Genomic DNA, 26,489 nt, shown 5'->3' on the forward strand with positions numbered 1-26,489 from the left:
AGTCTGAGGCATCCAGACTGTGTGCCTGGGATCAATGACATGTGTCATGTGAGGGGGCTGGACAAATTGTGGTTATTTTTGTCAGGAGGCCAGGGAGTCATAAATCTTAGTTCTGACACTGTGCTGCTAAAGAAATAGCTGACATGCATGCGTGGGGATAGTGTTAGCAGCAGGCAAAAGGGTTGGAAGACAGCTATTTCTTGGTGAAACCAGTCAGATTTGAAGCACCCTCTCTGTGCATGATGTGTCCCTGGGGATTGCCTCTGTGGGGATTCTGTAACAGACGAGAACACTTGGGTTGGGGTTTCCTTCCTGAGTTAGTGTTTGGGTTATTTCTGACAGTGGTCTCAGTGTTGCTCTATTTGCCAGAAAACAGGGTATTTTAAGTCAATATATGTGAGTATTTGAGAGAGAGAATGATGATACATGTAAAACAGCCTGTCAAATATACCATTTATTATGGAAAGCCAGAGATCCTGAGACCCAGGAATGTGTCATTGTTCAAGTCCTCCAGGCTGGAAATGGGGGGTGGGGGTGGGGTGGGGGTGGGGGTGGGAGGAAGGGAGTGTGGTTTGAGCAGTGCTGTCTGGTAAGGCCCTGATAAATTTGGGTGTTATAGAGGCCCACCCACTGGTCGCCATTCTGGCCTCTGGGAAGAACATTTTCTGGTGGAGGTTCCTGCCTTTGCTGTTTCCTTTCCTCATGTGAATTAGCATGATTTCTATCCTCACAGATCTGACTCTCCTGCTGCCTTTTCATCCTGAGGGCTTTCCAAAGAAAATCACAAGGTGGTTGCCATATGACTGTGTGGGCCCTTCAGGGCAACTGAAATGGTCACTCAAGATCTTTTCAAGCAGAACTCTGCAAACTAGGTCACACACATCTGAGCTACAGTTTGCTTCGCCAGGACTGAGGCCTGGTCTGCTCTGTGTCTCCTGACTGAAGCTGTGTGAGCAGTTGGGAAAGACCAGTACCACAGCTAGAGCAGGGTGTTTGTGGGGTGATGTGTGGCCATGCAGTCTGCAGGAAGCTTTCTCTTCTCAGTCTAAACTTTGCCAGGGAGAGGTTTAATCTGGGGAGGGAAAACCTAGTGGCTGATCCTACTTCTAAGGTTACCTTCTTCTGCATTCATCTTTTGCTAAAGCTTAGATGGTGAAGCCTGACAAATGCCAACTCTTTACTGCCATTGTTTGAGGGGAAATGCCAAAGTTTGAATGTCCTCTTCGAGATTGGCTAGCAGATTGTCATGTGTCTGTGGGCCTAAAGAAAGTCAGGCTGACCTGGAGTAACAGGCCCAGAGAATAGGTAGAGAATATTCATAAATGCAGCTTTTTATTTCATAAAGCTGGGATGAGCTCATTGCACCTATGTTCCTCTGTCTTGTGTTCAAGTGTTTGGCTACTACGTCAGTTGGGAAGAACTTTAATTTAAAAAAAAATTTTTTTTTTTTTAATTTTGAGGTAGGGTTTCACTAAGTTGCTAAGGTTAGCTTCTAACTTGTGACCCTCCTATTTTAGCCTTCTAAATCACTGGGATTATAGGCATGTGCCACCATGCTTGGCCAGGAAGAACTTTTAAATGTTCTCAGGCAGGCTTATTCTTTAACTTTGGGCACCAGTTCCAGTGATCCTGAACTTTGATGCAGAGTGCCAGAGGACGAACCAGGTTCAAGAAGAAAATGAAGTTCTGCGTCAGAAGGTTTGTTTTAAACAGGCTGACTCTTTGGGAAGGACTTCTGCTTTTTGAGTGCAAAATTGGGTAGTGGCAATGGAAGGTTGATTAAATATAGAAAAGCAGAATTATTCTCAGATGAAAGAGAGTCACTATCAGTCAATGTTGGGGCTTTGGGGCTATACCAGCCTCTGGTAACCAGAGGTGAAATTCATGTTTCAAATTATGTGTGCAGCAAAAGTAATGTATAACAGGAATGGACTTTCAAGAAGAAAAACACTGTGTGCCTTCATACCACACCTTGCACCTCACCTGATTTCTTATGTCTATTTTATTTTTCCTGTCTTTTTCCACATGTAGCCATGTATACATTGTTTCAAATCCAGATTTAATTTAATTCTTCCCACTCAAATACATGTTTCTCTTGTTCGATTAAAATAACAAATTTGGGGAACCCACATTTGCCTTTACATTTTGCTGGAGGCATTTCTTTGTCCTGAAATGAAGAGCTCTGTCAGTGAAAAGGAAGGAAAAGGAAGCTTAAAAACTGTTAGGTTCAGGGTTTTAATGTCTGTAATCCTAGCAATTTGGGAGGCTGAGGCAGGAGGATTACTTGTTGGAGGGCAGTCTCAGTAATTTAGCAAGATCCTGTTTCAAAATAGGGTTGAGGTGGGGTAATAGTTCTGTGATCAATACCTCTGAGTTAAACCCCCACTTATACTCCCCCACATGCACACATACAAAGATTTCAGAGTTTATTGTGTTTTATGTGTGTATACAGTTTGCTTCAGGTGAAAGACCTTTTATTTTGGTACTGGGGATTGAATTTGGGGGTGTTTAACCACTGAGCCACATCCCTGCCCTTTTAATTTTTTATATTTGAGACAGGGTCTTGCTAAGTTGCTCAGGGCCTTGAACTTGTGGCCCTCCTACCTCAGCCTCCCAAATTGATAGGATTATAGGCACATGCCACCATGTCCGGCTCAGGTGAGAGGTTAAGCATGATATAATTCATTAAGAACTTTTTTCCATGTGAGTTCCAAAGCTTGATTTTGTAGATATCAAAGAACAAAGCAGGATCAGGTGGAGTTATTTTTCATAGTAAATTCAGGAAGAAGCAAGTCAAGTGGTAAAAAGGAAGCAAGTCAAATGATAAATGAAAAAAGAAGTGGTTTTGGATGTTTAACCGGTTTTGATTTTCTTACCTCACTGGTCTAGGCTAGTAGCAGCAAGTTATTCTTTCAGTTTTCCAGTGCTCAATGAACAGAAATGTGACGGGCACCCTGAGGCTGAGGTCAAGTGGCATTTTGAGCCAGTGAGGTTGGATTTGAGATGCCTAAAAATCTCCCTCAGAAGAGGGAAAGTCAGGTGAGGTCATTGGCTAACTCAGCTCTACCCCTACATAGCTTTTTGCCTTGCAAGCTGAAATCCACCGACTAAAGAAGGAGGAGCAGCAACCCGAAGAGGAGGCGGCCTTGGTCCAACACAAATTGCCTCCTTATGTCTCCAATATGGACCGCCTAGGGGACTCAGAGCTGTAAGTGTACACCAGGGATCATGGGGAAGGTGGCTGCTTCTTCCTATCCTCTGTACTCTATGCTCTCTCTGTCCTGAGCTTCAATCTGATCCTGCCTTGCCCTTGGTCCCCTGTGCCCATTGAGGGAAAATTGCCAAAGAGCTCCTTGGCACATCTGCCTTTGCTTCAGAATTGATAAATAAGGTTCTCATGGCCTCTAAGGTCCTTTGGAAGTTGTTCTGAACCTCCAAGCCTCTGGCTCTGCGTGGAGAGAGGGGGCACAGCTCTGCCAGGGACACACACATCCAGATGTGTATAGCCTGGATCAGTACAACAGCCACTGTGGTAAAGTCTCAGGAAGTTTTTGTGCATTGGAAGGAGTGAGGAGGACTGGCCTCCCACGGGAGGGACACATTTCTTAGGGGAAGCATGCTACTGGGGTTTAGAAAGGTGGGCAGATTGGGACAGAGGTATTTGGGTGACCTTAAGAAATAGCCATTTATAGCAGAAGCCTCAGATGATAATTGAAAACACAGAGACACCGACAGATGACACAGTGCATCAGGGTGCAAACCCAGGTGGTAGCCAAGTGCTGCACCAAATAAACTACTCTAGCTTTCCAGTCAACATTGCTGAGGAGAATAAAATGCCAGCCAAAGATGTAATTTAAAGGTTTTAGTAGCTATGTTTAAAAAATAAAATGAAACAAGCAAAGTTAATTTTAGTGATATATTTTATTTAGCCAAATATATCCAAATTATTTCAACGTGAAATGAATGTAAGCAGAATGTTAATGAGGTACTTTACACTTTTTTTCTTGCTGAGTCTTTGAATTCCAGCATGTCTTACACTCCAGTACATCTCAATTTGGACTAACCACAGTTCAGATGCTAAGAGGCATGTGTGGACAGACAGTGGCTGTTGGACAAGGCAGCTCTGAGTTTTACTGGGGCTCTCAAAGAAGAGCCATAGTCTTAACTAAGCTGCTGGCTCCCTCTGTAGAGGAAATGGTACCTTGGATAATGCCACTGTCAAGCCCCAGAAGCTCTTTGAGTTCTTGGATCTCCCTCATCCCCCTCCAGCCCTTTGACCCTGTGGTGTGTCTTTGACCAGAGCCATGGTATGCAGTCAGAGGACCACCTCCCTCTCCCAGTCGCCTCGAGTAGGATTCCTGTCCTCGTTGCTGCCTCAGAGTAAGAAGAGCCCCTCAAGGTTGTCGCCTGCCCAGGGACCTCTGCAGACTCAGAGCTCAGTCAAGAAAGAGTCCTTCAGCAGTCAGGTAAGTGCTGGTCTTGCCTTTCTAACTTGCCAAGAAGCCTCTGACATCTGACTATCAGGTCTGCGTCTAGGTTTTCTTATCAAGTGTAGACTTGTGTGCCCTCCATTTAGGACCAAGTTCTTAGATGAGCTGTGAAATCCTAAATTCACTTCTAATTCCTTTCTATTTCTTTTCCTATCTTTGTTGTCACAGATCAGTGATAGTTCTGCAGGATAAGCATAGAGATAAGACCAGTGAGGGAATTGGGAGAACAAGGAGGAAAATCCCCCAAATGCATGCTGCATTTTTGCCTCTGGCTGGCACTGCAGGGTGTGGCACTGAGACAGTGGCAGATGTGCCTGTGCTGATGAAGTGCTGTGCTGGACTTCAGGCCCAGGGCTTCTGACCACCCCTGCACTCCTGTCTCAACTCAGAAGTCTGCCACACTCCACAGGCAAAGTGGTGGATAGTCAATGACAGGAAGTGGGCTTTGCAGGGTCTCTCCCCTTTCTTCCTAATCTTCCTGGGAACCCACAAGGACTTATGACTGTTTGAATGGTTCAAGTGTGAGTTCAATTTGAGTTTTTGGTGATATAAATTATTGTCTGAATCTATGTATTTGTAGATAAACATCTACAAGTTTATCTTTGATGAATCTACAAAGGATTTTCATTGTTTTTTACTTTAATATTATATTGCAAGAGATTTTTTTTCCATGCCAGCTGATGTCCAAAACAACCAAAAGTCCCACTGAATTGTTTTTTTAACTTAGCTTGTCAGAATAATTGCTTTCAGAAATGCCTGCCAGAGTGAAAGTCTCACAGACTCCAACTTAGACTTGCTTTGGTAGGGGCACTCTATTTGAATGTATTTTTACTAGTTACCAATAAAGTAAGTTGTCATAGTCTGTGCCTTCCTCTTCTAGTACCCAGGACTGGAGTTGCAAGTGATGTGACAGATTGGGGTGGCTCTCTGTACCCAGGGAGGCAGCGGTCTGCCCTAGGCTGCCTTTGGAATATGGGGTTCAGTATTGTTGAGCTGCAGACACCAAGTAGGGTGTTGGATAAGACAATGTGGACTCAGTCATAAAGCTGATGCAGCTTTACTTTTAGCTTGGGCTCCTTGTTTAGCATAGAAGCTCAAATTGCTTAAACTCACCCCAATTTTTGAGGGATAATAATAGTATTGACACCCTAGGGAAGGAATAATTGAGTGGCTAGAAGAGCTCTTGGTATTTGCAGTGGCTGGCATATGATAAGCATGCAGTTAAGTTTTAGTAGAAGTTTTATTCTTGAAGATTCTGGCCTAGTTGGGTTCCCAAGTCAAGGCTGAAATCTCAGGTGCCACCTTGCCTTGGTAGGGACACTCTCTTTTAAATGTATTTTTACTAGTTAGTGCAGAATGAGATTGACTGTAATCTCAGCATCCAAAAAAGTAGAAGCAGTTAAAAATCAATTACAATTATTTCTACAACTCTTTTTTCTGAAAATTCAAACTTTGAAAGTAAAATTTCAGTTTCTTAGAATGTAGACAAGTAAGTTTTACTGTTTACTTTCCAGATCTCTTATTGAGCAACATTTTATAAGTTTGGTAGATGGTATAAGGAGTCTTGGGCTTGCCATTGTGGAATTCAATTTTTCTAACTCAAAATGAAATCAGAGAGTTTCTTCGGAAGTAAGCCTGTGGGCTGTGCTCTTATGTGTTTAGGAACTGTGTGTCACGTTATGAGGTTGAAATGGCATGGGAAATCTTTATGAGGTTTACTGCCAAGAAATGAAGGTAAATTCACATGTATCTCAAATATAATTGGGAAAAGGTTGAGAAATAGTGAAGTGTCTTAACAGAGCAGTCCCTAGATCTTGAATGGAGACCTCAGCTACATTCTAAAAACCCACTGGCCAAGTCACTTTTTTAAAAATTTGATGGCAGACTATTTAGACCCAGCATGGACATTTTAACTCTTAAAAATAACTAGCAGATTTGAGGTTTAAAAAATGACAGAATTTTAGAGTTGGAAGGAGGCCTAAAGGTCATCTGGCCCGTTTTTCTGCTGAGCATAGGAACGCATTCTGTGGGATTGATTGCCTTCTTATGATGTGGAGCTAATGCTTGTAAAGTGGGAATGTGTACTTATTAGAAAGCTACTAGTAGAAACCCCTTTATAACTTTTACTCACCAATCTTAGCTCTCTGGAGCTATGTTAAATAAGCTGCTTGCATAGGACAACCCTTTCTATCTTTTCCATGTTAAGCACTGTCTATGCCTCCCTTTCCCCAACTGTTTTCTCCCATGGCATAATTTCTAGATTTCTCACCATTCTGCCACTTCCTCTTAGAGGGGCCATTCTAATGTATAAATTCCTTTATTAAGTTGATGCCCAAATTCAAGTGTCCATTTTAGATGTTTTCTCACCAATGCCAAATACAGTATGTGGTAGTATCACTTCCTGTGATTTTGATAAAACTCCTTTGAACTCAATGTGAAATGGAAACGATTTCTAAATAAGCTATATTGCTTTGTCAGTGCAAATCAGGCATGCAGTCCTTTTTTCTCACCACTGCCACCCCTTCTTTGGTTTCTTACTATTAAAGAATAAGCACACACACAGAGACCAAAAAAAAAAAAAACCTCCCTGAATTTTATTGTTAAATTAGCAATACATAAAATGACTAAACTTTTTCTATTTTCCAAATCATATATGCAGAGCATTGTAAATTTTACTTACTTCAGTATTTTTCCTGCTTGTGATGGGTCACTAAAACTCTTGTCACTATTACTGAGATGGCCATAGCATGATTCTTGCAAAATAGATGGCAACATACATTCTCTGGACTTTCAGCAGAAAAAAAAGGAAGAGAGGACTAACTGCAAAACCGAGGTTCCCAAACTCTTTTGGGATCTCAGAATGGTAGCCAGGGGAGGGAGCATCATTAGCAGGCAGGCCTGGACTGCTGTGCTGCCCACATCCTTCCCCCGCAGCGGTAATTCTGGGTCTTTCACACCCACTTAGTGAGCTATGGGACAACAAATGGGAATTGCCTTATTATAGAGATAACCTTTAATTGGCTATAATGTAAACAAAGCAAAGCATCCACAAACTTATATACTTCTAATTCTTATTAGTATCAAATTACCTCCTATCTGTTGAGACATCAGTGGTAACAACAGCTGCAGTGGGGCCTGTTCCCATGGAGCTTGGCAGGATGGGGAAAAGGGCACACTCTTCCCAGTCCTTCAGTCCTGACTTTTGGGTAGCTTTGTTTTACTTCAGGTGAGACCAAATTTCTGGAACTTGCTCCCTGCCTTGTTTGGATAGCTGCCTGGCAAGATCTGTGAGGCTTTTGATTCTCTCTTGATTTATTCAGGTCACTGAAAATGAACAGGTATCAACCTATGCCATCTCCCGAGGGAGAAAGTCAAATGATAAAGCAGGTTACAGTACCTTTCCTAAACTGAAGGAGTCAGGTAGATTTATGATGGGTACAGTCTAAACCTTGGGGGCATTAAGTTATATGAATACGGTAGTTAAAATTTTTATGAGGTTTGCCTTTAAAAGAAAATAAAACCTCCAATTACTGGTTATGTCACAGTAAACATTTGTTTAAGTTGTGCATATTTGTATCTAGATACAAATTTATCTTAACCTACTTATTAAAGTGTTTTGTGGACAGCTGCATTCATCAGCTTTTTTTTTTTTTTTTTTTTTTCTGGTATTGGGAATTGAACCTGGGGTGCATAACCACTGAACCACATCCCTACCCTTTCTCTCTGAGTTGCTTAGTGCCTCTCTAAGTTGCTGAGACTGGCTTTGAATTCATAATCCTCCTGTCTCAGATTCCTGAGCTGCTGGGATTATAGATGTGTGTCACCACACCTGACTTCAACAGCTTTTTCTTTTTTCTTTTTTAAATTTTTAGTTGTAGATGGACACAATGCCTTTATTTTATTTATTTATGTGGTGCTGAGGATCAAACCCAGTGCCCCAAGCATGCAAGGCAAGGGCTTTACCACTGAGCCATACCCCCAGCCCTTTATCAGCTTTTAATATATTATTATCTTTCCTTGTTGCTCACCCTTCTTTGGTGACTTAGGTACAGTTTAAGGAGAAGCTCCCCTCTCTTTAAGCAGGTTCTGAGAGGTCATGTTCTTGGGCCCATGGTTCTTTTGTTTCTTCTTGAATGCAAATCATTTTGTTAATACCTGTTTGTATTTTTGTTTTATAAAATATAAGCTGTCCAACCCCAGCTTGACAGCACTGGGCAACTTCTTTGTCATCTTAACTTTCAGGGGAACATTACCTTTGAATTTTTTCATGTCAGGTGTACATTTAATTATGCTAGAGAATTTGAAGGCTCTCTGTACCATCAATATGGATTAGCTTAATTGAGCACTCAACATCAAGCATTGAAAAAGGAAAGGGTTCTATTTCTTAGGTATAAGGGGTGCCAAGGTGCTTGTTTCCCTCCGTAGCATTTTCTACTTTTGGTCCAAGGCAGGATACCCATGTAGTCCACAGTGTTCTACTGCCTGGAAATCATGTACCAGGCAGTGAATGTGGTAAACATAGCATCTCCTGGACCATAATATGTTTGCTTGGTGTCTGCATTTTCAGTGACTATTTTTATGAGGGTTTCAGCAGCCTGCCTGCTGCCTCCAGACCGTGGCCTTGGAAGTGCTCCCAGATTGAGCAGGCCCCCTGCTCATTCCGTCTCCTTAGGACCAGACACTTAACCTTGCATTGGCCCCTGTCCTCCTGGAACCCAAATACAGTTGTTATTGACACAGTTCTAACATTTGGAATGGAAATGTGCTGTGTTTGATCAGCACGGGTTTACAATTTTTGCTCTCTTCATGAAGGATGTAAAGTTTAAAAACAGGCCAATACATGTCTTTTCTTTTTATCTCAGTAGGAACTATCATGAAAATATTTAATAGAAAGTTCACCATGGGAGAAGACAGGAGGAAGAAGCCACAGAAGTGTTTCTGCATTCTTTGGGTGATCTGATAGCACTGTGCTATTTTCTTAGATAGTGGACCACTTCTTTCCTTGTTCTTTTGACATCAGAGTCCTTATCACTGATTAGTTTGTCAGTGTCAGGGCTTCTGCTCAGTTTATGCTTTAGTTTTTCTAGAACTTTCTGGTAGGTTAGCATTACTCTTTATGGTTTGAACTTGCCACACATTCCTTTAAATATTTCCTTTATTTATTCTTGGGGTATAATATGGCATAAAATTTTATACTTCAGAATCTGTCATCCTCACTCATGCACTAATTCCCTTTAAAATTTCTTCCTTTTTCTGGATGTTCTAAGTTCTTAAAAGTTGAAGAATGTGTTTGTACCACAGTTCCCTTTTCTTTATACATCCTAATAGGGTACTTTTTCTTAAGATTTTTTTTGTCATATGAGCGTAGCCATCCAGCTTTTCATGTAAATAAAAACAAAGCCAGTGTGGTAGATCTCTGTATCTCTTCCTTTACTTTCTATTGGATGAAATTGTTGATAAAATAATTCCCCAGATATTGTACTTATATAAGTTGAGCATCTCTAATCCAAAAATCTAAAATGCTCCAAAGTCTGAAACTTTTTGAGCACCTACAGGATTCCAAGTGGCAAATTCTACACTGTGAAACTTTTGTTTCATGTGCAAAATTATTAAAAATATACAAAATTATCTTCAGCCTATGTGTATAAGGTATATATGAAGTATAAACAAATTTCATGTTTAGACTTAGGTCCTATCCCCATGATATCTTGCTGTGTATGTGCAAATATTCCAAAATCTGAAACATTGCTGGTCCCAAGCATTTTGAATCAGGGATACTCAGCCTGTAATAGAATAAGTGTGGGAGATGCCAGGATCGTCAATGTAGTACATATTGCTACTATAGCTGTACTTGTCCATCACTGTCTCTACTCATGTGTAGTCAGACAGTAATAAGGGCCCAGTCCGCCAGGCAGGGTACTGGGTGCTATGGCTACAAACGTGTAAGGCAAGGTCACTGGGAGTAGCTCACAGTAGTGCTAGTGCAGCCTCACAATAGGGCTGAGCCTCTTGGTGTGCTGGTATCATCTAGTGAGTACATAGCTCTACCAACATCTTTTCCTCTCTCCAGCTCTTTATCCATGCAGAAGTTCTCAGTTAAGTATTATGGATTTGTTTAAAGGTAATTGCATTGCATGTTACTTTACCTTTTCTTTCTTCTTTCTTACTTTTGAAGCTTTTTATTATTATATACTTTCAAGGTAACAGGACAGTTGCAAGAATAAAGACACTCTCAACCCCCACCACCACCCAGCCATCTATTTTACCATTTTACATTTCCATCAGGAGTGTATGAGAATTCCTGGTTCCCCACACACAGCCTCTCCAACAGAATCTCTTATGCAGCTCTGGAACTTTTGCTAATATGATGGGTAAGAAATGGTATTTCAGTGTAGTTTATTTGTAGTTCTCTTCTGAGTGAAGTAGAGCATCTTTTCATATGTTTAAAGTCCATTGTGTATTTCTTATAAATTTCATTCATGTCTTTTCCCATTTCTCTATAAATCTTGATATTTTCCTCAAGTTTGAAAAATTTCATTTGTGAAGGAGGATATTAGGTTTTTATTTGTGACTTTCATTGCAAATATTATCTCTCAATATGTCCTTTATCTTTTGACTTTGCTTGAGATATTTTTGGTACACCAAAAGTTTATTTTTTTTTAATTCAGTGAAATTTATCAGTTTCCTATTTTTACTGCACTTGGATTTTAAGTCATAATTAGCTTTTCCCTATAACCAGAGGAATACACCCATGGTTTCCTTTAGTAATGGTACTGTTGCATTTTTATAAATTATATATCTGATTTGTTTGGAGTTTATTCTTGTGTATAATATGAATAATGGGTCTAATTTCTCCTTTTTTAAAAAAATGACTTGCTAATTATTCCAATACCATTGATTCAAAATTTTCTTTGCTCCAGTAATTTGAAAATCCACTGTACAGTAAAATACCATGTATAATTGGATGTGTCTGGGTTCCTGCTCTGTTGATTTTTCTATCCATTCATGTTCCACTACCATGCTGTTTTAATTCTAGAGGCTTTGCTATATGTTAAAGTACCTGAAAGGTCTAGCTTCCTCTCAGTGCTCTTTGTTTTTGATGTTTTTCTAGCTGTTCTTTGAAATTTATGAATTAGAGGGATTTGGCAATTTGATGATTTGAGATATCCTGTGCAAGAAGGGATGGCTTTCCTTTATTCCAGACTACTTTCATGTTTTTTAGGGATGTTTTACAATTTTCTTTATGTAGCTTTCATATACTTTTGTCAAGTTTATCCTTAGATATTTTATATTTGTTGTTGCTATATTAACTAGGATTCTGTTACATTATATTCTCTTCCTAGTTATCATTTGTGTATATGAAGGCTACTAATTCTGCATTTTGTTTTTACATTTTGCTATCTTGTTCTTTTGAGTTAGTTTTAGCATTTATTTTCAATAATTTTTTCAGGTATACTGGCCTGCCATCTTCAAGAAAGAGAAAGTTTTTCTACTTTTCCAATTCTTCAGTCTTTTTGTTGCTTCTCTTACACAATTGTGTTAATACTACCAGTAAAGAGTTTAACAGAAGTGGAGATGGGTCATCCTGCCTTGTTCCCTAGCAGGACTCCTTCACATGTTTGTCGTTAAGTATGGTGCTGACTTAAGGATGAAGGAAACAAGGGGTAACACACATATACACACACATACACATCCTAGACTATTTGGTAATGTTTTATATAGAAGTTTTGCATTAGTACTCATATTGATATCTATGATTTCTTATTTGCTATCTTTATCACGTACATAAAAATATTATACTTACTTCATAAAAAAGAATTTGAATTTGAGGTTTTTCTTTCTCTGTACACTGAAATTATTTTTGTAGTATTGGGACTATATGGTTCCTGTGAGTTTGATAGAATTCACGTGAGAAACCAGTTGGGCCTGGTACTTTTTTGGTATAATAGTTTTTGATAAGTTTTACAACTTTTTCATTTTTTTCCTTATGGAAGATGATCTGTTGAAGTTTTTCATGACTACTGGTAAACTGAGTTTTCCTTAGAAATTGTTCATTTCATGGGGAGGGGAGGAAATAGATTGCAGGCCAGAATGTGAATCCATATGGTAAAGCAGTGGCTCTGTCAGCTGGACCTTCATTGGGGAACAAGCCAGCATTTCTTTAAGAATCCATCTGGACACCCCAGGGGACCCCAGTCCCCATGATCCCTGGTTTGTTTCACTTGTATGTGCCTGTTCCCATCATCTCTGTGAGTTGGAAATGCATCGAGGTGACCTATGTCTGATATTCTCCCATGAAATTAGCTGCCAGTTTTCTAACTTGTATTTTAACTGTTAAAGAAAATATTAAAATTTTACTAGGACATTTCTAAATTATAGACTGTGTTTTCTTAATTTTAGAAATCATTCTTTTTGTTTAAAATTGTAAGAGAAAATGTAAAATCCTTCTGAGGTATTGATAAAGTCCTTTGTGTAAATATCTTCTTCTCTCCCTGCTGCCATTAAGCCAAAGCAAAAGTGTGAAAATAAAAAGTCCTTGAGAGAATGTGTATTGATAACAGAGTGCTTTATTTACAGACTGCAAGTCTAGTTCATTAAGCTACCAAATGTTGAAAAGCATGACACCTTTTTTTCTTTGTCATGGAACTCAGAGATTATAAAATGGGAAACAAAATTTTGTTTAATATTTGATGTTGGCATGAAATTTTTGCATGCTTTTCTTTTTCATGTATCTGTGTATTAAAAAACCTGTTGTTTACCATAGGATTAGTATTTTATGTTTTGAGGTAAACAAAGAATTTGTATTGCTAGATAAACTATTAGCTTATAAACTTAAAACAGTTTCTTTACCTCAATTAACTTAAAATAATGGACCAATAAACCTATAAAGATGCTCAACAAACAAACAAACGAAAAAAGATTGTTTATTTCAGTGAGGTTTGCAAAAAAGTCAGCACACCACAGGCTTCCCAGGTGATTCTGAGATCCATTAGAGTTGAGGATGGCTGCCTTTTAGTACAGTGAACATCTAGGTCCCTGAGACTAAGTTTTAGCAAGTTACCTAGTTTAGTTCATGAGGCTTAGTTTCCCACTGAACCTCCACTCTGTGATTCCTTTTGCTCTCATAATACCCTTCACAGAATCTAGTTAACTCATTTTATGGGTTCTTTTTCCTTTTCTCAAAAATCCAGCTTAAAGATCTCTTGGTCAGGTTGACAGGTCTGTCAAACATGCTTTATAATTTTCCCTGACTTTTGCAATGTCCTCACTTGCCAACCAACTCTTCTGGAAACTGCCATCAACTCAGGAAACAGATCTTCCTTCTTAGTACTATATGCAGCTAGCTATGGAGTTCCGATAACCATCTTTTGGATTCTGTCAACATGATAGAGCTTTTGGAGACATGTTTTAGAATTCCTCAGTCAACACTCTGCCCTCAGCATCAGTAAATATGGGGAGGAATTACAGGACTTGGGTAATGGGGCTCGGCACCTGTGGGTCCCACCCTTAACAGGGAGTGAAGAGGGAAAGGAGGAGTCCCAGGCTGCAGGCCCCCCTGGCCTAGCCAGTGCCACTCTAACTACCTGTCCCAGCTTGCCAGGGAGGGCCTTTCCCCAGAGCTGGTGGGCAGAGAGGCTGTTCCCTATTCTTGCTTCCCTCCTGGTTGTCACTGCCTGGGCTGCCAAAAAGAGACCTTTCAAAGCTAGCTTCTCATCCTCTAGGCCTCCAAGGGAAAGGACCTGGTGCCAGGGTCCAAGGATGGGAAGAGCCTCCTGGGCGGGCCAGCCTCGGGAGAGTCCAGCTGGGTACAGCAGCGGCAGCGGCGCCTGCAGGACCATGGCAAGGAGAGGAAGGAGCTTTTCTCTACCACCTCCTCCCAGGTATGGGGCATCCTGATGCCCACACGGTGGCTGTGGAGGGGGTTCCTTACCTCTCTTCTGAGTTCTGCAGTGTGAGGCATGGTTCTGCCCAGCTGTTATAATTGCTTGCACTTTGGTTGTCTGGGTTTGTATTTTGCCTGGCTTTATCCTTATAGTATTTCAGAGGACCAGAAAATGCAAGCTCTGGAATTGCTCCTTAAGATGAGTTCTGCATGTGGTTGGCTGGGCACCCTGGCCTACTAGTCCTTCCCTTAGATTAACTGTGCAGGTCCGCATGTCACCATCCCTGAGGTTTGGTCCCCTTCATTTAACCCTGAGTTGCCCTGACTTGCTTGCTGGCAGGATCTGTTTCCCCTGCTCTACCTGAGGCCCAGCTGCCAGGTTGTTGTGCTGAGAGTCATGTGGTAAGATGCTGTGACTCTGACCCTTTCCATGCAGAGCCCTCTAGACTTGGGGGCTCCCACCTCTGGGGATGTGGGTCAGGATCTACTCTTCCTGGCTGCTTCTGTTTCTACCAAATACTCCAGACTTAAAGCAAAAGTCAAAGGGATTTGCTGATCCATGAGCATGCATCTCCTATTTGGACTTTCTTGACCATTTTAGAGGCATTTTTTTTTTTTTTGCCAGTGAGCAGCACAGTAGAGGTTTTAGTTTGGTAGCAGTAGACCTTGAAGGCTCAGCTCTCAAATTGTTCTGTTCTTGAGGATAAAGGCCACAGGCACAGCTCCATAAGGTCTGAGATCTTTTTGACATTCTTTGGTTATTGAATTCTTCCTGCCATCCTGTGGGGCACATGGAAGATATTAGGACCCCCAGGGAGTGGCCAGTGCCCTTATGCCTGGGGTGTGTCTAGTGAACACGTAGTAATCATAGTGCTGACACTTGGCACGATGAGGAGGCAGATACCAGGCTACTACACAGCCCCACTGTCTTTGGATCTCTCTATCTTCATGCCTTACAGTTGCCTCATTTTCTCAGTCGCCCAGTACCCACTTCCCAAAAGAAGAGGATAGTTGGTGTGGGGTGCACTGTGAGGGCCGGGCCAGTGGGCCTGGATCTACTTCTATCTTTGCCAGCCTATGACCTTAGTCAGTTTTCAGAGCTGTCAATGGAGTGAACAACATGGTTTTAGGGAGGTTAAATGATAGAAATCTGAAAACCACACATCGTAGTGCCTACCACACAGTGGGCTCTCATGAAACAATGTTCATTATCCTTGGCCTGGCCTGTGTCACGTCAGACCTGTGTCCTGAGTCCTGTCAGCTGTGACAGGGAGAGAAGGGCTCAGGGCCCCTCTCCCTCAGCAGAGGGTATGAGGTGAGTAAAGTCCTGAGGAAGGGGCTGTCTAGGGGATGGAAGCCCCATTTTCCTGGGGCAAGCTGAGCTCTACCCTCACAGCTCAGAACTTTCCTCGGTACTGTGTGACCACTGTGTCCCCTATTGTGCTCCTGAGTATGGGAGACCCCTTCCCATTTGATGAATCCCCACTTGCTAACCACAGTGTGCAGAGAAGAAACTGGAAGCCAGTGGCCCTGAGGCTGAGCCCTGCCCAGATCTCCACATGGAACCAGTGGAGCCACTGACACGGGTGTCTACAGCAGGCCCTGAGGGAGGAGGCCGCCCGGAGCAGCCCTTCATCGTGCTGGGACAGGAGGAGTATGGGGAGCACCACTCTTCCATCATGCACTGCAGGTAAGGGGGGCTGGGCCCACCAGGAAACTCTGTGAAGCCTGGATTTTCAGGCAGTGCATGTGAAAGTGTGGTGACAGGAGGGTCGGGTGGATGGTGGGATGGCAGGTGGCCCCTGAAGGACCATGTTCTCCTGCAGGCTCAGAGAAGGGCTGGACCACTGCCTTCTGGGAATCTTCTTAGAGCCGCATTGCAATAGTCAGTCTATCCACCCTTCCTAATAATGTTTCTCTGAGTTTTAGGAACAAATTGCTCTTCATTTTAGCCCCCAAGTCTCTTCAATTATAATTTGCTTTATATTGGCGTTTTTAGGAAAATATTTACCATTTATACATTTTAATTTAAATATGGTTAAAAAAAACATGACTTTTCAAGAAAAGAAATATTCTCAAGGAATGTAAGTTGTAGAGTGAAGAGGGGCTTCTTGTTTTGACAGCCCTGATGTATTCTGGGGCCCTTGAAGAGAATGAGGCTAGGATGCTAACATCGCCCTTTCTCTCTTGCTCAGAGTGGATTGCTCGGGGAGGAGGGTTGCCAGCTTAGATGTAGACGGGGTCATCAAAGTGTGGTCCTTCAACCCCATCATGCAGACCAAAGCATCTTCCATTTCCAAGTCACCGCTGCTCTCTCTAGAATGGGCCACCAAACGGGACAGGCTGGTGAGTGACACTTGGCTAACAGCGTCTGCTCTGCAGTCCAAGTTGAAGGATTGCCCAGGGCTCTTGACAAGACTGAGTTGAGGTAGCCAAGCCAGATCCTTCCCTTCTCTCCATCCCTGGGCAAGCAGAGACCTCACATCCACAACTGGCCTGACAGGCTTCTGTTTGCTATGGCAAAGAAATTACTGGGTTAAGAATTGAAATGAGGGGACCTGGAGATGGTGGAAGGCTTCCTCCTGTGTATACCAGTCTGTCCCAAGAGATGACCCAGCTTTCTGTCCTCTTCCACCTGTCCTTGTTTTTAACTCCACTCTCAGTGTGCTCCCTCCTGCTGCTGAGAACCCTCCTGACTAGGCCCCCAGGGCAGCAGTTTATGCTGGTGAGGGGATGGTGTTCTGTATTGTGTCATGCACAGAAGGGCCCCAGGAATAGTAGCTTTTTCTTTCTGTACATTAATATATATGAGATGGGGTTTGTAATTAAGGAGAAAATTGATTTATTGTTTTTTCTTTCATTCCATTTCTCAGGGATCATACTATGCAGGGGTCAGAGGCCCATGCTGAGTTTGTGTAATTTTTGACACCTGAAGGAATTATTCTCATGGGCCTAGGGTCTCAGAGCTCCTAGGAACAAATTACTCTTCATTTTAGCCCCTAAGTCTCTTTAATTATAGTTTGCTTTCTATTGGTGTTTTTAGGAAAATATTTACCATTTAAAATACCATTTAAATGTTTACCATTAAAATGTTTGCCAAGTGAATGCTGAGGTCACAATCTAGCTAGTATTCCTTGGGATAGCCTCAGACTTTGGCTGTTTCTGGGGCTTTCGAGATTTTTACCAAATAAGTCACAAGTTCCTGGAGGCAAGGATAGCCTGTTACGTTTTTCTGGAGGCTGCTACAGATCCAGAATCAGAACTGCCCCCTGAACAGGCAAATGGAAGTCACCCAGGCCCCATGACTGACTAGGACCAGTATAGAGAGAGGTGGCATGTAGGTTGGGAGTGAGAAGAAGGGATTGGAACAGCTGGGATTACAACCAGAGTAAAAGAAGATCAGGGGGTCATATGTAACCAGACAGAACTTTTCTAGGTGAATCTTAGGAGACACATCTTTCCCATTCCACAGATGCTGCATTATTCTGTTTTTTTTTTTTTTTTTTTTTTTTGGTGCTATAGCAAACCCCTTCCCCCAAGGCTGGATCCTTTGTAAAGGTGCCTGCATTTCCTCTAGTCAGGGTTAGCTGCCTCACAACATGGCAGATGGCATCATGGTAGGAGTGTGTGCTAGAGGAAGAAAATACATGGCAAGGCAGAAAGCCAGTGCTGGTTCAGGGATCACAATTTTTCTTTTATAATGATTCTCCAAAGGGACATCTAGCTCATTTTATGAGTTAATCCCTTTTGAGAGCAGTGCCCTAATGATCTCATCACCTTACCCTAGGCCCCACCTCTTAAGAGTGCCTCCACCCTCAACTGCCACAACTGGACCAAGCTCCCAACACGTGAGCCTTGAAGGACACATTCAGGCTAGATTCAAACCACAGCAGATAACTTTTGTGGTTTTGCTTCTGTCTGAGGTTGGCTTTGTCATCTTAATTTAATTTTTAATTTTGAAGCGTGGTCCAGTGAAGGCAGATTTCCCCTGACTGCCTGGATAAGAGGACAAGGGGCTCGCCCTGCAGCCTGCCCAGTCCAGCACCTCACAGGAATGGGCCCCCTCTGGTGGTCTTCCCTGACTCACATACTGTCCTTCAACACCCACCCCTTCTCATTCCAGCTCTTGTTGGGCAGTGGTGTGGGAACAGTGCGTCTTTATGACACAGAAGCCAAGAAGAATCTCTGTGAAATCAACATTAATGATGATATGCCCAGGTGAGCCAGGCCCCTTCCTCCTCACTTTTCAAGGTCTCAGCTCGCTGCAGGTTCTCTGTAGGGCCAGGTCTTTCCTGAGCCCAGTGTCCCAACTCCTGGAACAGGATCCAGAGCTGAGGCTTGTCCTCCCCTTGGGCAGGCGATTGTCTGACCCTCACCCACGTGTATTACAGAATCCTGTCTCTCGCGTGCAGTCCCAATGGGGCCTCTTTCGTCTGTTCGGCTGCAGCTCCGAGTCTCACTTCCCAGGTGGACTCCTTGGCACCTGACATTGGCAGCAAGGGCATGAACCAGGTTCCTGGCAAGCTGCTACTGTGGGACACGAAGAGCATGAAGCAGCAGGTACGGACCTGCTGTGGGGCCGGTCCCCCATGGGTGCGCACACCGCGAGGAGGCACCCTGCCTGTTGTTCCCCTGTGGTGCTGGTGAGGCTCTTCCCCTCTCTTTGCTTTGGTCTCCTCATATTTTTGATTTGTGAAAAAATTTCTAAGCTTTAAGTTTTGAAAATTAAGTTACTCTGTTTGAGTGGATTGTTAGTGACTAAAGTCATCAGAATTGTGCCACAGACACAGAAGTCACCCAGAACCTACTAGGGGGGCTTGTGACCTTAGGAGAGAACTTCTATTTCATCTGACTTCCTGGTAGAACTGTGTGAGAATTACAACAGCAGCTTGCAGCAGTGAGGACAGGTGCATGCCCCTAAGAAGTGACAGCTGACAGCCAGCTCCTGGGCACTGGCCTGCCTTCCTGGACCCAGAGACCTGTCCTCCACAGGTCTGTGGTTCTCTGTTAATAGACCTGTGGCGGATAGGTCTCTGGCTGTCTGTTAATAGATACCTGCACTGTCACTGGGGCCCTAGAGAGAGAAACGATGTTGAACTCACTTGCTTAGAAAATGTGGTGTTTCTTATTAAAATTAGTGGTTTCAGTACTTAGAAGTAATGTGTTCTCTCTCTCTTTATTTTTTTTGTAGTGCTAGGGACTGAACTCAGGGATTACACGTGCTAGGTGAGGTTTGTAACACACAACTAGACTCCCAGTCCTTTTATTTTTTATTTTGAGACAGGGTCTTCCTAAGTTGTTGAGGCTAACCTTGAACTTACCATCCTCCTGTTAGCACGATTTTTAATCTTATATTCACTTGTGATTTTCAGATTTTTAAATTAAATAGGTAGATGATCTAATGAGAAGAAATGCAGTAAAATGAGTGCCTAATTTAAAAGTAGAACATTAGTATTACTCTTTGCCTTTTTCCAGTCTCCACCTCCTCCTCTTCCAGGGAGAACCTGTCTTGAATTTTGGTTTGCTATTTCCTTATATTTAAAAAATTAGTCTATTACACAAATATACATTCATAAACAATATAGTTTTGTGTTGTATATTTTCTAACTTTATATGAATGGAATCATAATCATTTTTTTCTCAAACTTTATATTGTAAGTTGAAAACTGATTCTCCTAACTCTGTGGCTTAGTCTTATCTTCTCACTTCCTTTGCCTAAACTGAAGCTTGTTGTCAGTGGAATGGGCTTTCATTTGTGGGCTCTCTTCTCTCTTGGGCTGCCTTTAATATCTTACCTGGTATCTGAGTGTGGATTTTTAAATTTGAAGTTTTTTTTTTTCTTCTTCTTCTTCTTTCCTTAAGCTCCTGCTTAGGATTTTTTAGGTTTTCTGAATCCAAGGATTTGTGTTTTGTTAACTCTAGAAAATTCTTAGTCATTGTTTTTTCAGTCTTAGAGGTAGATCTCTGCTTATCTCTTCCCTTCTGGAACTCCAGTCAGGTATGCATTAACACTTCTCTTTGGCTTTACTTTGCTGCATTCATGATGAGAGTTTCTCAGCTTTGTCAGTTTGCTAATTCTCTAGTCTGTGGTGCCTAATCTTTTAATTAACCAATCTACTAGGATGTTAATTTCAGTTTCTCTATTTCTCATTTTTAGAAACATAACTTCATTTTTAAAACCTGCTTTGTCAGGCTTAGAGTCTCCTATTTTTGCCCTTTATTTTGATTCCTTCTTTTATTTTGTTGAACATCCTGAGTGTATTCATTGTACCTCTGGTAATTCCCATATCTGAAGTCTTTGTGGATCTCATTCTTCTCTGCTGTTTCTATGGGTGTTTGCCCCTTTTGCCTTATTTTCCTGTGTCTTGTGATTTTTTCTGTTGTGGGCTTATGTTTCTGGGACCTTTATCCTTGAGAATATTTTGAGACTTGGGGGGAGGTGCATTCACTTCCTGGGGGCACTACCAACTCCTGACAATTTAAAAATAAATTCTCTGCTAGGGTTTTCTTGGACTATTTAGGGATTTATGGATTTAGATTATAAATCCCTATCAGGGCAAGTTTGTGGTTATGATTTGCAGAGAGGTAAGTTTTCTTATCCTGTTTTGCAAAGTAAGTTTTTTTTCTAGTTCATTCTTGCACTGAGAATATAGCTCTTTGGAGTCCCAGCTACTGTGTACAGAGATTTCTTCCTACCTGACCTTGAACAGATCTTGACATTGGGGGCTTCTGAGTGCTTCTTGGCAATCAGAATGAGAACTAGGGTCATGTATATTTGATTAATGCCCCACAGTGAAGGTCAGTTTCAGAGTTCCCTCATCCTTTGGAGTCTGGCTTTCCCCTCATTACTGGCATCAGAGGATTTCTTTATTTGCCAGCTCAGCACTGTGCATGTGTGTATAAATAACACCATATAGCATTCTGGTTTTAGTCTCAGGAGGGTAATATAGGGCTCCTGGGTTCCATGTTGTTTGGAATGATAATCTTCATTAATCACTAGATTAATTGATTGAGTTCTATAAGGTAGTTTTGTTAGCTCCTGTATTTCTAAGTGTTGCCATGGGGAGATGTTGGGCTTGATGTTTCAGGGAATGGAGAAGCTGCATGACCTTTGCATGGTGGGACCTCTGTTACTTAGAGCTGCCAGTGATGAAAGTCAATCGATGAGGTGTTCTTCCCTGCAGGCAGTGTGATCTTGCAATTACACCTAGCTAGAATGTACTTGAATAATGTGTATATTACTAAGATATAGATGACTCCTTTTATAAGTGAGCCAGCATGTATGGAAACCAGATCTTTATGGGCTCAGTGGACTTTGCCTCTCAATACAGTACAGCATAGGAGGTCACAGCCCAGCACTTGGGAAAATGCTTAGGAATTTTTCCAGAAAAAGGTCTTTGAAGGGAGGAGCTGGCAGAGGATCCATTGGGTTCCTGTGCTTGTATCTGAGTTGGAATAGTCTACTAATTGTGATTTTGTTTGGCTTTAACAGCTTCAGTTCTCTTTGGACCCAGAACCCATTGCTGTCAACTGTACAGCCTTCAATCACAATGGGAACCTGCTGGTCACAGGAGCAGCTGACGGTGTCATCCGGCTGTTTGGTATGCAAGTGTGCTCATGGCAATCCTGGTCCCCACTTTGTGAGACCTAGCTGCAATAGAGGCTGTTGCAAAACTCTGATTTCAAATCAAGAAAGCTTAACCTTGGTCAGAGTTTTTAAAACACTTAGCACAGTGCATTTGGTTAATGTCAGTAGGCATGGGGGGCGCAGCTCAATGGTAGTTTGGTTTTGAGCTGTTTGATCTGACTTATTGTTGCCTCTTTAGGATACAGGACACAAAGAGTAACACTTTCCTGTTCAGCTGTAGGTGGCTCATTCCCCTCTGTTCCCAGGGAGACATCCCCAGGGTCTGGGATGGGACAAGGCAGTCTTATCTTTAGTGGATCTCTGGGCGCCCTAGGGGACATTATAGAGGCCTCAATAGGAAGGATGCCTGTGTCCAGCTCCTCCTCTCCCCATGCTGCTCCCGCTAGGATTCCTGAACCTCACTTTAACCTAGTGAAAGAAGCTACTTCTGCAGCTCAGAGGCAGCCTGGCTTCATGTGGAGGGGTTACCCTGTGGGGTTTGGGAGCCCCATGGCCCTCAGAACAGCTGTGCCCCCTGAGTAAAGGCAAGAGGATCCCCTGCTGTGGGAGGGTGCCTTCCAAGGTGCGGAGACTTAATGGCATTTGATGGCCTCAGACATGCAGCAGCACGAGTGTGCCATGAGCTGGCGGGCCCACTGCGGGGAGGTCTGCTCCGTGGAGTTCAGCTGTGATGAGAATGCTGTGTATAGCATCGGCGAGGATGGCAAGGTAGGTGCCCTCAGTATCGGCAAGTGCTGGGACACCATGACAGGCTGGCAGTGGATCCAGAACCTTTTCTGCTATTGCCATGACCTCTTTCTGCCTCAGTTTTGTCATCTGTAAAATAGGGATAAATAGTAATCTATCTCCCGGGCTCTTTGTGGGCTTTGTGAGGTTTAATGAGTGCAGTAGAAAAGGGAGTACCACAGCCGTCCTCCTCATGGCAAAGTGACTCATCTCACCCTGGACAGATCTATATTTGGAGCCAAGATGTGTTTTGGTGAGCTTGGTAATTGGTGGCCTTATGACTAGCCGTGGATGCATGGAGCTTGCTGAGGGGCTAGGGACAGCTTTCCAGAGGCAAGCAGGCCTGAGCAGAGTCCAAAGAAGTTAAAAAGAAGCCACCCCTCCCCCAAAAAAACTATAAGGAAGTGCCCCATGTAGATTCCCCTTGTGGAAGGGCATGATTGGAAGTGGGAACAGCAACAATGGTGGAAAGGGAGCCGGGGTGAGCAGAGGTGGGAGAGAGACTTGGCTGTGCTCTGCCTTCCTGTGCCTTTGGGATTTCATGCTAATAACCTGTGCTGTCATTGAAAACAGTAACTATAAGGTCAGTTCTTTTTATTTTTGAGACAGGGTCTTGCTGTGTTGCCAAGGCTGACCTCAAACTTCTGGGCTCAAGTGATCTTCCCACTTCAACTTCCCAAGTAAATAGGTGTAGAGATGTGCACTACTGTGCCCCGGCTTTAGTTCTTTATTTGAAAACTCTAGGAAGGGATTTTTAAGATAAAGCTTAACTTCCTATGTATCTGGGTAGGATTCCCAATAAAGAAGTTGTCACAGTCAAGTAGCCTGTTCATAAAGTGGGTTGGGGAATTATATGCACCACAATAAACAAAGCTAGCTTTGTAACTACACCATACAGTGTCCAATTGTTGCACTGCTGAGAAACTGAAAATAGATTTGGAATTTGTCCTCTGTTCTTTTAATCCTAAGTCAGAAAAATCTAGTCAGGTTCTAATTCAAATAATAATAATGACAGTAGTCATTGACCTGCTTGAGAGACCAGAAATCCATGCACAGCCACTTGCTATACCTTTTCCTCTCCTGGGCTCAGGCCAAAGCAAAGAGAAGAGTTAAAATTTGAAATGAGGTTGTTGTTTTTCTAGATTTTCATCCTTTAAAACAATGTGCTGGTAAGAGGTGGGACTTTGGGGAGGCCTATGGACCCCCACCCCTGTTCTGCCTCTGTAACTTAAAAGGGCTTGCTAAAGCTGTCAGAACTGTTGGTGGAAGGAGGCAGTTTGCCCCAACAGCCTTTGCTCTGGGCAGGCCCTGGGCTTCCATCCAGGATAGGGCCTGGTCGGCACCCCACTGAAGAGCACTCTGGTTGTGCATTTTATCTGCAGTTCATCCAATGGAACATCCACAAGAGTGGCTTGAAAGTATCTGAGTACAGCCTCCCCTCGGATGCCACCGGCCCCTTTGTACTGTCTGGTTACAGCGGTTACAAGCAGGTTCAAGTCCCCAGAGGCCGACTCTTCGCTTTTGATTCAGAGGGCAATTATATGTTGACGTGCTCTGCCACAGGGGGAGTCATCTACAAGGTAACTGGGTGGTAGAGTCCTGGTGGGCAAGGGAGCTGCTTCTTGGCGGTCTGGACCTGGCCAAGCTGAGCATGGCCCTCTGTCCCACCCTGGAAGAAGTCCTGGACACAAGGCAGCACCTGAAGTCTTCTAGCTGCAGGCTAGACTGGTGCTGGACCTGGACCTTAGTGCTGGTAAAGAAGGTGGGATTGGGACAGAATGTAAGGCACCTCTTGTCCTGCCCTTCACAAGCATCTGGCCTTCTCCTTACTCCATTCCTTGGGAATAATAACCTATTATAGAAAACACTGAGGAGTAGCAAGAAGAGTTGGGGAGGGAGAGGAACGCATGCCCCCCCCCCCCCCCCACAGAAAACAAGCTGAGTGGTTTTCTGTAGTTACTCTAGGCAGGCCATGGGAGGGCTATGAGTGAAGTACTTCACAGTCCATATTTGAGACAAATTTGAGGGGGTATATATATACACACACATACACACACACACACACACACACTATATATATATATATATATGTAAAACAAGAAAGTAAGTTGTTGACAATGCAAGTTTTTCGTGTTGTATGTGTTCTTCAGCTTACACATTAAATCAGAGCTGTTCTGTTTCATGTGCTTTCTTTGTATAAATGTATGAAATTACAAGTACCTTCCTTTTTACTAGTATTATCCATTAGACCCAGTGATGAGGATTTGTGTTTGGCCTCGTCAGGTACCTAGTGAATTCAGTTCTTAGCCTCAGTGTTAATTCTTTAACCACCTGACGCTGACATTTGGTCTGTAGGCCTAAGAAGTCATATGAAGTAAAATATTCTCAGTGTTCTTGTTGCCACAGATAGGACAGCAGCTATGTGGCAGGCCATGGACTTGGGACTATGGAGTGTACCAGGGAGATATAAAATATGATCTCTGTTCTCTTGGGTCACACTCAAATTAGAAAGAAACACCATGGGTGAAGGAAGATGATGTGATGTTGAACAGTTCCAAGAGGAAGAAGCTGGGTGGGGACTGAGTCCTCAGGGAAAACTCAGGAGGTGGCAGTGAGTTGGAGGCCCTGGAAGGAGGAGGAGCAGTTGGATAGAGAGGAAGGCGGGCCTTGGGCCCCACATAGCAGAAGTGAGCGAGGAGTTCATGGCAAGGTAAGGGATGCTACATGTGGAACAAAGGAGGTACTAGGGTGGGAAATCAGGAGGCTTCCAGACTGACCTGACATGTGCACAGTCAGCAAGGCTTCTCTTTTCTACAGAGGATGGTTGTTCTGCTGTTTCTTGCTGTCCCTACAAATTAGCTACACAATTTTTCATAGTTGTGCATTTCTCAATGGAGATACTGATAAAAAGCTTCTAGTTTCCAAGCCTAATTTTGTTCTCCAAAGGTTTGCTCTGGTTGGTTTTCAGTGGACTGGACTTTGCTCTGAGTGGAGATCTGTGTGTATGTGTGTGTATTTTATTTTTGATCACACAGCCTTTTCATTTGCCCCAGATCAACTTATATGATTTGCAGTCACAATCACTCTATAATTAATTAGTTGAAAGATTTTCCTGTGAAATTTTTAAAATACTGATGCTGGCTTCCGGTTGCTTAAAGAATCTACTGTAAAACTGCCCCAGTTTACAGTCTATAAGCAATTTAATTGACACTTTTACAAATGTTTCTCCATGAAGGCCAAACACTTCACACCTCCTGTTCTGTCTATTGGTGTAGAGTACTTTTCACTCACTTCCGTTTCCTGTTCTGTTAGTAGCTGACCCTTCACCCATCTGCCTAATTGCTGGATAGTGGTGCTGGTGGGATAGAGGACCTCGTTTACATGTTAATCCAAGGCTTCCTGTGCCAGGGCCATTCTGGGTGCTGTAGGCTGGCCACACTGCAGGAAAGAACTAGACCCTGTCCTCCTACAGCGTGTGTTCCTGCAATGGGAAGCGCACCTTAAACACATGAGCAGAGGCACGAGCAGATGTCAGCGAATGACAGACGATGCTGTGAGGCAACACCGGGCAGGTGCAGAGGTACTGGCCCACAGCACGATCAAGGAGACAGAGAAAGTGACATTTTTAAGGAACTTTGCAGGGACTTGTTTTCCACATAAAGTGGACCAACTGTAGTCAGGAAACTGAGGCATTCCCCGGTTCACTTTCTGGCAGGTGGCTATGTGGCCCTCCCCACATCCT

At 43.0% G+C, this 26,489-nt stretch overlaps 1 protein-coding gene across 3 annotated transcripts in view; it reads left to right on the forward strand.

Annotated features, from left to right (window-relative positions):
• Wdr91 (WD repeat domain 91) overlaps positions 1-26,489 on the forward strand; it is a 29,652-nt gene that overhangs the window by 2,525 nt on the left and 638 nt on the right. For 2 of the 3 annotated variants that reach the window (XM_076833017.2, XM_076833026.2), the window contains exons 4-14: positions 1,615-1,698; positions 3,078-3,208; positions 4,301-4,466; positions 14,213-14,371; positions 15,873-16,063; positions 16,569-16,719; positions 18,497-18,591; positions 18,765-18,933; positions 21,866-21,974; positions 22,617-22,729; positions 24,130-24,327. In XM_076833017.2, the coding sequence (XP_076689132.1) occupies positions 1,615-1,698; positions 3,078-3,208; positions 4,301-4,466; positions 14,213-14,371; positions 15,873-16,063; positions 16,569-16,719; positions 18,497-18,591; positions 18,765-18,933; positions 21,866-21,974; positions 22,617-22,729; positions 24,130-24,327 (1,566 nt within the window). The remainder of the gene's footprint in view (positions 1-1,614; positions 1,699-3,077; positions 3,209-4,300; positions 4,467-14,212; positions 14,372-15,872; positions 16,064-16,568; positions 16,720-18,496; positions 18,592-18,764; positions 18,934-21,865; positions 21,975-22,616; positions 22,730-24,129; positions 24,328-26,489) is intronic. The other variant, XM_076833033.2, reaches the window with a different exon arrangement.

Source organism: Callospermophilus lateralis, chromosome 1, assembly GCF_048772815.1.
Source record: "Callospermophilus lateralis isolate mCalLat2 chromosome 1, mCalLat2.hap1, whole genome shotgun sequence".
NCBI lineage: Eukaryota > Metazoa > Chordata > Mammalia > Rodentia > Sciuridae > Callospermophilus > Callospermophilus lateralis.